This window comes from Tachypleus tridentatus, chromosome 10, assembly GCF_004210375.1.
Source record: "Tachypleus tridentatus isolate NWPU-2018 chromosome 10, ASM421037v1, whole genome shotgun sequence".
Classification (NCBI taxonomy): Eukaryota; Metazoa; Arthropoda; class Merostomata; order Xiphosura; family Limulidae; genus Tachypleus; species Tachypleus tridentatus.
Genome location: NC_134834.1, coordinates 174,896,417 through 174,912,775, shown reverse-complemented (window position 1 = coordinate 174,912,775; position 16,359 = coordinate 174,896,417). Strand labels below are relative to the sequence as shown.

Here is a 16,359-nt window from a genome sequence, read left to right as displayed (position 1 = left end):
TCAGAATTGTCAAATATTTTGAAAGACAAAACCAGAACATAATATTATTATTTACATAACATCTGAGTGGGATTCTCACATCATGCCCTTCAATGTGCTTAAATAACAAATAGCTTCTCTTTTCCCTGAAAAACAGTAATTTCACACAAATGAAGTGTTGCACATGACATCTAAACCAGATCTCTAGATCATAAACTAACAGCTTCAAATGTTTACTAAACAACTCTAACTTATATTATTTAATTTTAATTGTTTCCACATTCCTCATACATATATTTTGCATTTCTGTGTCAAAACTAGTCGGCATCCTGACAATTTAGCCTTTCAACCAGATTTTCACATCAACACATTGGTAAGTTCAAATCTGGAGTTGAATAGTTATTGGAGATCTGAATTTCACATAAACATGCACTCTTTTTAACTAGTCTTATTAAGTAAAACACTTTTGTATCACAAATATACTAAACCACATACAAAAATAAGTATTGATACTTTAAAATGGAGAAGACGAAAATGAAAATTATAAAACAGTTTAAACCATACTGTTAAACAGTATGTTAAACAAAGATACTAAACCACATACAAAAATAAGTATTGATACTTTAAAATGGAGAAGACGAAAATGAAAATTATAAAACAGTTTAAACCATACTGTTAAACTGTAAGGAAATTTGTACTGTATAAAATTAAGATTTGTTTTGTAAAAACACTGAAAGTTTAGAGCACATAAGATTCCATCTTGTGTATAATATATGTTAAAAGTTATTATGCAAACAGAGGCAATGAAAATTACAATTTAAATCATATAATAATACTGAAGATGGAACCATATTGAGTTTACTTGTTTAGAATTTTAACCAAAGCAACTTAAGGACTATCTGGGCTAATCATCCATAATTTAGCAATGACATGCTTACAGGGAAGGCAGATATTTAAAACCACCCACTGTCAACTCTTGGGCTACTCTTTTACTGACAGATAGTGGGACTAAGCATTATAATGTCCCATGGATGAAGGTAAGAAGATGTTCAATAATTGGAATTCAAGTTGATGGCCCACGTACTGCAAGTTGAGTGTCCTAGATATCATCCTGAGAAATGTCTGTGTTGATATTAAAGTTAAGATTTTCCACATTGAAAATGTATTTCCAGATATCTTCTTACCTTTGCTCATCAAACCTATCTTCATTCTGATTTGCCCTATTAAAACATCTTTTATACCCCTTTACTTTTGTGCCATTTCAGAACACATGCATATTGTGATTATCTTCTACTGCATCACTTATAAAAGTGCAATCTATACTATTATAGCACGGCTTTCATGTTCTCAAATTGGCAGTTACAAATTGAGATATCAACATATCAATGGAGAGAACAGGTGGGAAGTGGGTGAGATGAGGTAAGTACTTATGAGAAATACATGTTCAGTGAAAAAAAATATTAAATTCCTAAATTGTATTATCTCTAATCACCCAAACCTAGAATCCCACACTGAAGAAAACTTGTGTACAAGGGAAGAGTTCTAGGGCACACTAGATCAAGTCCACTCATTTCTTGTCTTGGATATTGAAAGCAACAAGAACAATCTTCCCATTCAAAAAAGAGGAAGAAAAAAACAACAGGGAAAGCACCATAAATAAACAGTGAGATAACATTTTACCTAATAATTCAAAATCACTAGATGGTTCATTATTTGTTTACACACGGTATGATATAAGAATAATAAGTCATAGTAAGGTGACTGATAATGTGATACAGTTATAAGTGGTAAGGGCTAAAGGACCATCAACTCTACATGAATATACCAAGGGCAGTCCACCTGGACAAATAATATCCAGAGGAAGTGCCTTAGGATATATCAGATTATGCCAAATGTAATCCATCTGGGCAAAAGCAGCACTGGGAGCACCTTTCATAAGTTTTAAGATCAGTAACTGTGATCAACCTGGGCAAAAAACATCCAGGGGAAGCATTGAGGCTATATAGTATTATGGCCAAGTGAAGTCCAGCCAGCCAAAAAACAGCTGGATACAGCACCTTTGGATATATCAGATTATTACAAGTGTAGTCCATCTCAGCAGAAAACAACCAATGGAAGTGCCTTGGATCCAGAATCGTATGTTATTGCTTATTCAATAATTATACTCATGACAGCTCTCTTGTCACAGAGTGGGTAGTTATAAGTTATGAGTTTGATTTCTTTCATTGTGAAACCCCTCTCAGAAGTAAACCTCCATGGTCTACCTTTCCATTAATTGAAAAATGGAGTAGTAAGGATTCCCGTGGCCTACTAGAAAAAAAGAGAAGAGGAGAAGAATATGAGTTGGGGAGTCCAAGAAATGACACACTGGAGACAGTGCAATGGATGTCTGTGATTTCCTATTATGAAAAGCAGAAACACCTAAATTGTAAGAATCACAGATCAATAGGGAGAGGCAGCCAGTGATTTTCCATGGAAAATTCAAAATACATAAGCCATATGACTTGCTGAACTCAGCAAGTAAATAGTAACAGGAAACAGATGAATTCCAGAGTATAAATAGGTAAAAAAAGGAGCAACAAAGGTAAACAGTACAAGACACATAACAATGCATGGAATGCACAGGACAGAGAAGATGATCCATAACTGAATTCAGTATGAGTTGGAAATAGATAGCAAGGAAATGGAAAAAAGGCAAAACAACTTTCATGGGCAATAGCTGTGTTAGAAAAGCCTGATTTGAATAAAGGATAACATAAAACATAAAAAAATTGTAAAGGATATGGGAAATATTAAGTGCATAAACATCAGAATGATAAAAACCACATACCAGGACAAGGAAATAACTCTTAAGAGAAAGATGCTACAAGACACATGTAAAAATGGGCTCAAAAGGAGAACTAGAAAGAACATGAATCTGCAAAGATGAAAGGTCATAGAGGACAAACCAGAGAAAAGAAAAGGTGGAAAATAATAGGAGAGGTGAAAGCTTTACAGAATTGGTAAAAATAGAATGTATTTGATAGAGCAACTCAATAAGTAATAACTGTTCACACAGACAGACCTGGATCAACAACCAAGTAAAGAACTGAAACAGATAAGGAACAGAAGGACAGGAAGGATGGAAGTCACAGCAAAAGAACCACTATCTGAAGGTAAATCAACATTTCTAGTACCTGAATAATGAGGAAACCCAAATGGTATGGGTAAAGAAAGACACTAAACAAGGAGTGAGTCCACATGCAGAAGCAATGGACCAGACAAAAGCCACATATAAAGACAGAGTTTGGTGACATCCAGATGTAATATGTCTCATTGCAGTTGTTGAAGGAGCAACCTGGACAGAAGTAAAGGCCAAAGCAGAGGGAACCAAAGCTGAGCCAGCCAATAAGGATCAACTAACAAAACATAACAATCAGTGGTCTGGATGGTGGAAATAACTCTGAAGATTGCTCTAAGAAGAAGTAGCCATATAGAGGGTAAGGTCCATACCCTCCTGACTGAATGCATCCACCCTCAGAGCTGAAGAGTGTGAAAGAGGATACCAAAAGAAAGGTAGTTTGGCATTGCATGGAGTAGCAAGTGCATCTATATGTGATGTCCCTTGATAAGATCAAACTCACTGAAATACTTGAGGATGAAGGGACCACTCCATAAGTAGAACTACGTTGGGAAGAGACATGCAGTCGACCACCAGATTCATAATTTCTGAAACATTATATGTTAAGATGGATACATTGCAACCATGGGTTCAGTACAGGAGGTTGAGTAACAGAAAACAAGGAGATCTGTACCTCGTTCCCAATGTTTGGTGATATAGCCGATGAGAGTGGAACTGTCAGAATAAACCATCAATGTCAGCTCTCAGATAAGCAGAAGTAAAACAAGTAGCCCAACAAACAACCAAAAGTTCAAGAAGGTTGATATGGAATGTAGTTTCCACAACTGATCCTTGCCTCAAATCCGCCCTGATACAAGGGAAGATCCCCAACTGACCAGAAAAGCATCAGGATGAAACAGAGGAATGGGAACTCTGACCATAGTTACATCCCTGTTGAGCCACCGTGCAAGGTCAGCCCTGATCCCAGAAGGGAAGGCTACCACATTCTTTCAAATAAAGATTTCAAGAAGGTAGGTTGTGTATTTAGTCTGCTCAAAGTTTCATATTTTTTAAAATATAAATACATCATAATTACTAAGATTAATAAATTATAGTGGAATCTATGATATCAGTAAAGTTATTTATGATTTTTTGGTTGTTCAATATATATATAAAAGCTAAAAAAAAGTTTGTTTAAAAGCCTCAGCAACCTACGTCCAGCAAAATTTGACTACAAGGGTCATAATAAGAAAAGATAATAGTTTGCTTTACTTCTTGATTTATTGTTCTATATTTTAAGACAAATAAGTTTAATAATTTATTTCTAAATAGTAATAATCTATATACATATATATAATGTATAATACTTGAAATGTGATTATGTATTACAAAATACTAGTCCACTAAAACACAGCCAAGATGGGGAAGAGTAGACATCTGTTTCATTCAATGCATGACCTGAGTGCACATGCACTGTGTCAATGCAAAGTATGTAATGATAACTAGGCATGACTGGAAGGTCAATATAATAAAAAATAATAAATATATAGGTTTGTACATAGTGTTAGAAGACTTAAGTTAATTAGGCTAAACTTTTATATTTTCATGTTATAATATACAGTCTTTCTAGCACAAAAAAGCATAATTTATATTTCTTTCCTCATTTTTTTCCGACAGTTACAAGGTTGATCAAGTGACAGACTCCACATAGTTAGAGTACAGAAAATAACATTAAATATAAAATCTTTTTGAAAACAAACATTCAAAATTGTATTTAGGTGGTTTAGGTAATTATGCAAATGATATTTGAGATTTTGGGAATGAAGAAAAGTTTTTTTTTATCATAACACAAAATCACTCCACACTCAGACTAGTAACAAAAAAGACTATTTTCATAAATGTATCTTTAGTATAATATTTGATTAAAAACCTGATTTTTGTGTATAATATACTTGTAATCTTTACTAAACGTGTACCAAATTTTGTGAAGATACACAGGCTGTATCAAATGTTATAGTGCAAATAATTAACACATGCAAATATATATATGAATTTGTGTATATTATGCTTAGTTCATAGCAAAAGGGTTAAATGCTGTTGTTCTTTAGAAATAAATTCAATAAATCTATAACTTGGCTACTCATTGGAAGCCACAAATTTTTATTTTACTTAGATCACATAGTTCATTTTCACTTTTGGCAGTTTCTGTCTGTTATCAGGATTTGCAGGACCTTATGATTTTCATAGTGTTAGCTAAAATCATCCATTATAGAATTCTTGCTTTTTATATGTCATTGGTGGACCTTCTCTATAATGTTAGCTACAATCATTGAAAAGGAATTCCTGCTATTTACATGCACTGCTACTTAACAAGACAGTTTTTAACTGTACATGTAGTTCCATAAACTGAATGGGAAAACTCTAGCATACAGATATAATGCTGAAAATTGTTACAATACTTATCTGTATAAAAACTTGAAACAATTTCCTGAAAAAAATCTCATGAAAAAAAACAATTTTATCAGTTACTTTATAAGTTACTTATTCATCATTAATGACTCACAGAACAGTTCACTTTCCAGTCAAACTGGTTGAGAAACTCCAGCTGATAGATCATCTTGGTAAGTAGCAAAATGGAGGCCCAGACAGCACAACAGTGAGAAAGGAATGTTTGAAGAGTTTGGAAAGGGAGGGCCACAATAACAAATATCACAAACACCAAATGAAAAGCTGAAACCTAAAATACAAGAAACAAAACAATCAAAATGATGACACAGTCTCTTCAATACTTTTTATAAAACTCTACATTCAATTTTCATTCAAAACCTAACTATAAGTTATTCAATTTACTATCAATTTAATGAGCTACTCCAGCTACTGACACACATTTGACATTTATGTGTTCAGTTACACTTATTCTGAAAGCCTGTAAAATGAAAGAAAATATTCTAAATCATTCAGTCTTTAGCTATAAATACATTATAAATAATATGATTAAAGACACAGAGCATATTTACATTGGGACATTTTTAAATGAGTTGTTCATTTAACAAAAGGAAGTTCACCAACTGTTCAGAAATCCATTGCCAATGTTTTTTTGGTTTATTTTGTAATATCAAATGATTTGTTTAATTTTTTCGGATCAAACAATTAATACCCTTTCCCCAATCTCTCACAAACAACAAATTTACTTTCTATGGCTCATTCACCTTTGTTAAGATCACCTCAATTCACAGTCAGGTAGATTACTTTATAACTAGCTTTGAGCTTTACCAACATTTTAATTAATGAAACTATCAACATTTTTCTCTATAAACTTTTCTAAAATAGCTTACAGTTAGTAACTTTTTTACAATTTAAACAACTTCTTAAACTCTATTTTAAATACTCACTTTATATTCAATTATTGCACTTTTGATCAGACAGATGGCATTTTTAAGGTGTCACATCACAGCCCAACCTTAGCTAATACCTTCTTCTGTCACTATAAGCAACCATAGATTGAAAACTGTCTGCTTGAACTTAAACCTATCAACTACAGAAGGTATGTTCACAATACCTTTTTTTTTTAAATCTATAGAGCATACATGAACTTAAATTTCTTTAATATTTAAATTATTGTCATTCCAACACATATTTTATAACTGTAATTGTGGAAAACCATAGTCCGTCTTTCTTGGAGACCTTTCAAAGATCTCTACAAGCACTTAGACAATTTTTCTTCCTCCAAGTACATATGTAATCTGATCACTTGTTTACTTACTAAAGCTTTTAACATTTGCTCTTCCTATGTCATTCTTGACAACAAATTTAAATTTTTTACATGGATATCTAAAGTCTTTTCTTGAAACCATCACCTATGATTTACTGAATGGCAAAGTCAATCTCCTGGCTACAGGCCACACAGATTTGGAACTATTTATTAAAGAAAATTTGCTTATTAAGTAAACTCTACTCAGCTTGAATAATTCAACTTGTGTAGAATTAAGCCTATAGTATTTAATGTTTCTCAACAGCTAGTTAGATACTTTTCCAAATTTACTTAAAGTGAGTCTATACCGTTTTCCTTTTTCACTTTCCTACTTTTAAACTCCCTTCTATTTACAATCATTTACCATAATATATATACAAATTTCTGTTTGATATTTAAAGTGATTAATTGTAAATATAGTTCTTGTGTTTATTACAGTAATTTGCTTAAGATAGAATGAATATATCCCAATAATTACATTGTTATTCATTACTTCTGTGATTGTGTTGTTCAGCATTGGACTAAGTTTTCCACTCCATGAATCTGGTGTATTATTTACATATACTATTGGTAGTTGAATGGTTCTGAGTACTAGATAAAGTATAAATGTTCTCCTGTTGTCCTTTATATTCTGTTTATGGTTGAGAGTTCAAGTGTTTTTCTGAACCATTTTCTTGTTACTCAAGGGATTGATTGAGAAAGTGGATATTTCAACTACCAAGTTACACGTTAAAACCACCATTAGTATTATAACTCTTGGTCAAAAGAACACTGGCCAGTTGAAATACTACGATATCAAATCACAGCAATGCTTGTCCCATTCTCTCATAGTATTAGGTAACAAAGTAGTATCTTATAAATACATATATATCTTAGTTTAATAGTTATATCAACAACAATAATCAATCAGTTTTGAAATATGTGATATTTCATGCTATTTTTAAACATTGACCACATGGTAACTACTATAGTAGTTGTAGATAATTATTCTTTTAAACAAAAGAGAACTTACTTCATACACTGCCAAGAAGAAAACTGAAAATAACACAATTTTAATGACATGAATCTCAAGGAACTGCCAAATCAGATTACTGATGTCCTGCCATATACCCATTGTTTTCACGTAAGTCACATGAAGCCACCTCTTAAGAGTTTTCACATCTGAAATTTTTTTAAAAGTATTATGCACATCAAAAATGATCTAGCAGTGCACATTTTAAGCAACTGTCAATAAGAAAGTAAAATACTATTAATAAATATTACAATTAAAAAACATAGTTCAAAATTTCATTATAATAAGTGAAATCAGTGTCTTTAATTATATACTTTTAATCACAGAAAACAAAACAATAAATACTACTAGTAGTAAATTGACTATTTGCCTTGTGATTGTTTTTCCACATGTTCTACCACTGACTTATCTTCATCGACTCCCTTCCAGTCATTGTCTCTTTTAGTTGTACCAAATGAAGTTGCAGGTGAAGATGTACCAGCTGACACAGTGGCATATTCATCTGTTTCTGCTTCATCAATTATTACCTGGGTTGTGTCAGCATCAGGTAAAACTATAGTTTCTGTCTGACTTACTGCAGGACCATGCTTCTCTTCTCTAGAAAACCAAATAATGCAACACAGAAGAACCACAAGCATACTTTAAGGATTACTAATATAACCACAATAAATCTTATCTTAGTTAATGATATATAAAACCAATGTATGTTGCATGAAAAAACCAAAAGCTTAACACAAGAACCACTTATTTATACATGCAGTGTTTTTCATCCAAATTGATCATACATAAAAACTGAATATTAGAGCTAAAATTAGCCACAAGCTTAATTGATGCACTATTAACATAAGTACAATAAACCTGGTAAGTCTTGGTATTGCATAAGGGTCCTCCTGGGTAGTGAATGAAGGAAAACAAAAGAAAAATCTGAAATGTTACTTCTTCACATTCAAATGAAAAACAAATAGACAATTTAAGGAGAAAATCAAAATAAACAGAAACGTGACATTCCATTTATTTTTATCAAAAGTTATACAACTATTAATTTCTAATTCTTTGGCAGCTTTTGATATTTAAACCATAACAGACATGGTAGGGCCTGGCATGGCCTAATGGTTAAGATGCTCAACTCTCAGTATGAGTGTTAGAGGTTCAAATCCATGTCACCCTTTCAGTCATGAAAGCTTTACAATGTGACAGTCAATAATCCCACTATTCCTTGGCAGAAGAATAACCCAACAATTGATTGTCAGTGGTGATGAATAGCTGCCTTTCCTCTCGCATATCCCTGCTAAATTACAGACTGCTAGTAAAGGTAGCTCTCATGTGGTTTGGGGCAAACTTCCAAACAAATGAAATCAAACAAAGATACATAGTTCTGTAAAAATAAGTTTCATAACATGCCTTAAGCTACTTCTGAGAACTCTTTCAAAGATAAATTAAGCTACTTTTAAAAAATATTTCTGGTACATGAACACATTAAGCTACTTTGCAGAATTTTTTTACACATGCTGCATTTAATTATAAGTTAAGAACAACAAAAGGTACACGTTGGTCAATTTAGTCCATCTCATCTTGTATAATAAACTCTAAAATAAAAGCAACAAGTATAAGCCAGTGTTATCTTTCAAATATTCATCAAGCTATCACCTAAACTCCCTTGCATCTATCACTGTTGAGGGCAACCCATTCCATAGGTTAGCCACTCTGTTAAAATAAAAATGTCTTAGCTGAATATCACTCCTACCATGCCAAAATTTATACTCATGTCCCCTAGTCGTACCATTCTTACCATTCTAAAAAAATGATGCATCAACACAACCAATTCCCTTTTACAATCTTAAACACCTCTATCTGATCCTTTCTAACTCTTCTTTTTTTCAAGGGAAACCAGTTTGAGCAATCTTAACCTGTGTTTGTTTGACAAACTTTTTATCCCAAGTATCACCACAGTAGTCTTCCTCTGAACCACTTCCAACAATTCAATGTACATTACTTTACACTTTATAAGCCATGTATCATTTACTCACCAATCTCACCAAATAATCCAAATCATTTTTTAAACCAGCATCCTCTTCCTCAAAGCCAGCAACATGCAAAACTTTAATATAATCAGCAAATTTAAATTATGTATTGATAATTCCTACATAAATCTCATTGATTTATTTAAAAAAAGCAAAAGTTCTAACACTGAGCCCTGAGGTATCCCACTTGTAACATCAGTCTAGTTTAATTAAATTCTGCTTTCTTCCATCCAGCTACTTCTAAACAAGTCTTTCTGCACATGGACCATAAGCTACTTCTAAACAAGTCTTTCTGCACATGAACCATAAGCTACTTCTAAACAAGTCTTTCTGCACATGGACCATAAGCTACTTCTAAACAAGTCTTTCTGCACATGGACCATAAGCTACTTCTAAACAAGTCTTTCTGCACATGAACCATAAGCTACTTCTAAGAGCTCTTTCTTCATTACACACTTTAAGCAACTTCTGACGACTCTTTCTGTAACATACACTTTAAGATACTTCTTAGAAATCTTTGAGCAGTATGCACTTTAAGCTACTTCTAACAACTCTATCTGCAGCATACATCTTAAATCTCTTGCTTCAGTTTATTCAACCTATAAATTGACCTTTAGGGTTTTTATAAAGTAATTCTAATATGTTTTATACACTTTATAAATTTTGCAAGCTTCAAGTAAACATTAAGTCATTTGTTGACAAAAAAAATTAGAATTTTTAATGAAGAATTTTATTTAAAATTTCTCTGTGAATATATGGAGTCAAAATGTTGACTGCTGCAAATGCAAAATAATTTTCATATTAAGATTTAAATATTTCTTCATCTAAAAGTTATCAAATTTTGTTTACATTGTCTCTAAAATCTCCAAAATAAATTTCAAATACTTTTTCAGTAAAATTTCACATTTCATCTATGATTTTCTCAACCATACCTGGTAACCCTTATACAAAATATGAAATAAATATAAAAAACTTCTTTTTCTTTTAACAATGACTTCAAATTATAATATGATAATATCAAACTACATTTTTTTAATCCTAAATAGCTTTAAACTCATAATAATATAAAACTGTTTATTCTTAGATTTTATTATTTATTACTCTTTGAACTATGTTAAACTAATATTCTGGCTTTCTATTTGTTCTAAATAATATAGTATTACACATCAAAGAAAACTATTATTAATTTCTGAAAGAGAGGATGTAACAAGTGAGTATGGCAAGAGGTTCTGAATTTTTAGTTTACGACTCTATAACCAAATAAAACTGAAGACTATAAAAATTATATTTTGTCTGAGTGATGAAAACATGATAATGAATAATTTTTGTCATACTTCCATACTTCTTGGAGGGGTGATATGTAAATTAGAGAACAAGAGATACCTACAAAGCAAGTGAAAATTAAAAACTTAAAATGTTTTCAACATTAAAATTTGAATTATTAGTTAAGTTTTGATGACAAGCTTATTCGTTTCCCATAATAATTAAATTTAATACTTTAATTAAATCTTGAATGCAACTCAGTAAAACCTTGTGATGTGCACAGAAAAGAATGCCCATAGTAAGGGGGTTAAACTAAAAAATCATTGAGCAGTACACACCTTAAGCTCCTTTTGATACCTCTACTTACAGTATTTACTTTGAGCTACTTCTGAGAACTCCATATGTTCTTTATGATAAACACCATAAGATTCTTTTTAACAGTTCTTTCTGTAATATACACCTTAAGTTATTAACTCTATAGTCACAACCCTAGTTTTCAAAAACCATTAACCCCAGAAATTACTATTATCATGCATGTTGTAAATTACAGTTTTAAATCATGATAGTTAAGTACTGTGAATATATGAAGTCAAAGTGTCAACTGCTCCAAGTGTAAAGTGATCCGTATGCTATAATTAAAACTCATAATAATATACAACTGTTTATTCTTAGATTTTATTGTTTATTACTCTTTGAACTATGTTAAACTAATATTCCTGCCACACAAATTGCAAACCACTTGGCAAATGTGTAACTTTTATTATCCTATCAAATTTAATTTACATAGTGCACAAAATCTTTAAATATATGATTTCTAAAATATTACAGAATAATTATAACTGCAGACACCTCAAGTAAATCCACAGTAAGCTGTCAATATGGAGTTAACTGACTTGTGAGAATTTTTTTGATTCCCACCTTGAGCAGTTTCTGCTCTGTAAACTTTTTTCTGTTGACTTCTACATTCAAATACTGAATACGTTATTATTTCAGTAAGCCATTTGTTTCAATAACATACTGTTTATGTCCAATTCATAAAGGATATAATGAAACCATACAAACTATTAACACAAATGATATATTGCAAACTAATAAAACATCAGAACACTTAAAAGTATGACAGCTATTTTCCATAATTTTCCATTTTCTATGATTATTTCCTTGTCATTTCTACCATAATGAAAAAAATACAACTACAATTTACCAAATAAATTATATTTACAGAAGACAGGAGCCATTCTGAGCCTTCTGATATTCTTTTTCCTGCACTGTTCTGTAGGACCAAGAACACTGTGCATGTTTGTATGTGTACATTATACCACAGAATCTACAACATATACAAAACGTTTTTCCTTACATCCCCACACAAATTTATCTACTCTGGCTACATATATAATGCATCCCAGAGGAATCTACATTTTCTAGTGGTTAAATTTATGTTATATAGACCACATGACAAAATCATGTGGCAAATACATGTACTCAGCAGGATAATTTGCTTTCCCAGACATCTTGGGATAATTCTTGAAGATTCTCCAACATTCACTTTTACTCCTGGAGTTACACATCACTCTTTAGGCCTTTTACTCCTGGAGTTACACATCACTCTTTAGGCCTTTTACTCCTGGCGTTACATATCACTCTTTAGGCAGGATAAAAAAGGTGGAATTAACTATATATTCATTTACATGGACAAGAAGTTTTTGTCTCTAACATTCAAGTAAACTGAATGGCTATACATTATGTGTTGAATGTACATATATGAAGATGAATAAATTATGTAACTAACAGCAGCAGACATAAAAATGTGGCTCAATCAATTTTCAATTGCTACTAAATTATTATTAAATGTGGTATCACAAAACAAATTACAAAATGCCTATTTTAGAAGCCTTGTAACTTTCTAAGTAGAACTGCAACATCATAACAAAAACAAAAAGTGTTCTGCAGAGGAAGAGCTGCCACTATCAAAACATTAGTTTACTTCTAAATGTTCTTTTTGTATTATACACCTTATGTTTCCTACAAATGTGACTTACCTATAATTAAAGCCACTAATGTGTAGAAAGTCCTTGTGAAAGTAATGCACCTGAAGGATCGTAATAACCAAGAAGAAAGTGGGAATCAGCAATGTAAGGAACAAAGTAGCAGGATTTTCCATGTACTTCTCAAGACCAATCTCCTTTTGACTGAAACCAGGATAGCAGCAGAATCAAAATATTAAAAGATGAATTTAAATCTTATCATTATTACCATTTGTATTATATTCTGTGTCATACTACACTGACTGGAAGACAATGTGTATTTTCACTCTTATGTTATGTGTCTTATAACACAAAAGTTATGTTTTTATTATACATGTGTGTTTGTAGGTACTTTATAATTACAAAAACCAGTAGCAAAAACTAGAGTGCATTATAACACTGTTTCTAAACCTTCATGTACAATATATTCAAAATGTATATGATTGTTTGGGCACTTTTATTGAATTACACTTTTCTAAAGTTAGATTTTCACATTGCACTCTAGGCACAGGATTCGTTGGGACAGCTTTAGGGATAAAATAAGACACATCCTAGAAATGTTTATCTATGTGAACAAGAAAATGCTAACTGATAGAAGATAAAAGATTATCTTTGAAGCATGACCAGAAATGTGTTTTGGGAAAAGACAAGGCTGCATTGGTCAAAACACAGCATAATGATATAGACAAACAAGCTGTATTTACTTAAGTCCATATAAAGATCAAACTGGTTTATTGTTTTCTGCCCCTTGCACAAGTTGTCTTTGAAAGTTTAAAAATAATGTTCTCAAAGCAAATGTCATCAAAATCTTCTGTTTCTGGTAAAATTGAGTACTTCTTATTAAAGATGCTTGATGAAGAAGAATAAATTTTATTTTCATAGTATTTTCTTCATGTTATTCTTGCAATATCAAATCGATAGTGTAACAAACTGCCTTTTTGGAAACATACTTCATCAAAACATAGTCACCTTTTTTTAGATATTTGTTCCATAATTTTGGCTAGATGCTAGGTCTTAATATTAATTATAGTCATCTGAATCATCTCCAATGATTCACAACAACATCTTCCTCATCACCTGTTCTACAGTCTGATAAACCTATAATTTTCTTGGACTTCTCTACCTTTGAATTATTTATAGATATCCATTTCATCTCATTAGTTCATTTTTATTTATTATTTTCCCTCTTCTTTATAACTTTTTCAGTTTGTTTTCTTGACAGGATTATCAGTCAATGTTAAACATTTCTTTTTACTGCCAGTTGGGCTTTTCTAGCTTCAGCCTTTGAGTAGAGGTTCCACATCCTCTGGTGAATAATGGTTAAGTGTAGTAAAAGCTAGGCCTGTTAAGCTTCTCACCAATTAGATAATCATAACTTGGAAAAAAAACAACAACAAATCTCTGTACAACTATAGAATATAAGACACCGTGATATGCCTGCATATCACTTGAAGTAGAAATAAGCTTTAATAAAGCACTCACATGATACAGTATGAGGTAGAACATAAAATTTTAATCTCAACACTGAAATATTATTTTGATTTTACTTTCATTTCTTAATGGTGATGTTATCAACTTGAATGCCTCAGGGAAATCCTCACTTAATGCTGATGATATCACAACAAATTTCTTAAGCAAAGAACAACTGCTAGTTGGGGGATGTTCAAATACACCTTAGTTTCCCTCATGTATTTTAAGTCTTCAGAAAGCACAGTGTCACACACATTATATCAAAATATCATTTATATATATTATTAAGGGAAAATATTTTTATAATTAATTCATTATTTAATCACACTAAGATTAATTTCTTACTTCCAAAACCCATTTTAAGAATGTCAAAACTAAGTTAAAATTCCTTTAAACACTTACTAATGCAAAGGAATTCCCAGGAAATTCATCCAGTAGTTCTCAAAGTTTTCAAACTGATACGTATAGATAGAGATCAGGACTAGCATGGAGTAGACAATGACTGTTATCCAGAAACCATACATGACCTTCCTCCACAGATTATATGAGAACTGTATATAAAAATAAATACTTGTGCAACAATAAAAAACACAAAGAATTAATTTCATAAAACAAGTTATAATACAATATCTAGATTATAGCCCACAAAAGTAGCAGAAACCCACGAAACATTTACAATCAAATTAGTATCTTCAGTAGGACATTACTTCTTTAAATAAAAGATTTCTAGAATAATACAAAATAATTTAACTGCAAACACTTAAAGTTATTAGTCCACTTGTCTTAGGCCTAACATTAGTTAAGTTTTTTAAAAGTACAGCCTATATTTGAAAGAGATAAATTAACACTAACATCAGTAATTTTTTTCATTTTAGTTTAGTTAAATCTAAACACTACTGTACTTGATAATATCAATAAACAAATTTAAAATGTTAGTGTATAAACTAATATTAGACTTTTTTCAAAAAGTTTGATAACCTTTTAATATGTTCTTGTACAAAAAATACAAAATGTCTATTAAAGTACATTCATATGCACATTGTTTTTTACATCGATTGAAATGTAGTATGCATAATTAATCTGTAAAATGTGCATCCATTTTCAGGGCAGACGAAAACTAACTATTATTATTATCATATGTGTGTGTGTGATGTAATATACAAATATATCAAAAAGTATCTGAAGAATGGTTTTATTTAAAACTACTTGAAAGAACATGAAGGAAAGCTTATGATCAACTAATATCACTTATGCACTAATGTTTAAGGTACATAAATTACCTGTAAGAAGTATTACCATTTATGGATTCTTTTTAACTATAACAAAAGGAAAAATAAACTAAACATTTTAAAAAAATCTACATATACATAGATTACATTGACAGTCATCTGTCAACTTCAATTATGCATTGATTTCTTAAGGTGAAATATTTGATTTCGATACTGTGTTGGTCATACGAGTCCTCTCTTCCTTATAGGACCAGTGATAAATCAGCGATTTTGACACAAGAAATCAGGGTTACATACTGTGGTGGAAACAACACAAATAACCCATTGTGAAGCTTAAAAACTAACAATCAAACATTGTTTGTATGCTCTTTATAAATCTTCTTGTTCCTGCTGTACACAGGTTTGTACTGGTTCCATGGTATACTACCTAGTGGTTTGAATCAAACAACATTTCACTTTGTCATAAACATTTCAGAACTCTATGAGCAAATGAGCACATTAAATGGTATG

The 16,359-nt window shown here is 31.4% G+C and overlaps 1 protein-coding gene across 1 annotated transcript in view; it reads right to left on the bottom strand.

Moving 5' to 3' along the window:
- LOC143230968 (piezo-type mechanosensitive ion channel component 2-like) overlaps positions 1 to 16,359 on the bottom strand; it is a 211,535-nt gene that overhangs the window by 99,779 nt on the left and 95,397 nt on the right. Inside the window, 5 exon segments of the mRNA XM_076465323.1 lie at positions 5,643 to 5,816; positions 7,843 to 7,991; positions 8,213 to 8,439; positions 13,166 to 13,315; positions 15,023 to 15,171. Coding sequence (XP_076321438.1) covers positions 5,643 to 5,816; positions 7,843 to 7,991; positions 8,213 to 8,439; positions 13,166 to 13,315; positions 15,023 to 15,171 — 849 coding nt within the window.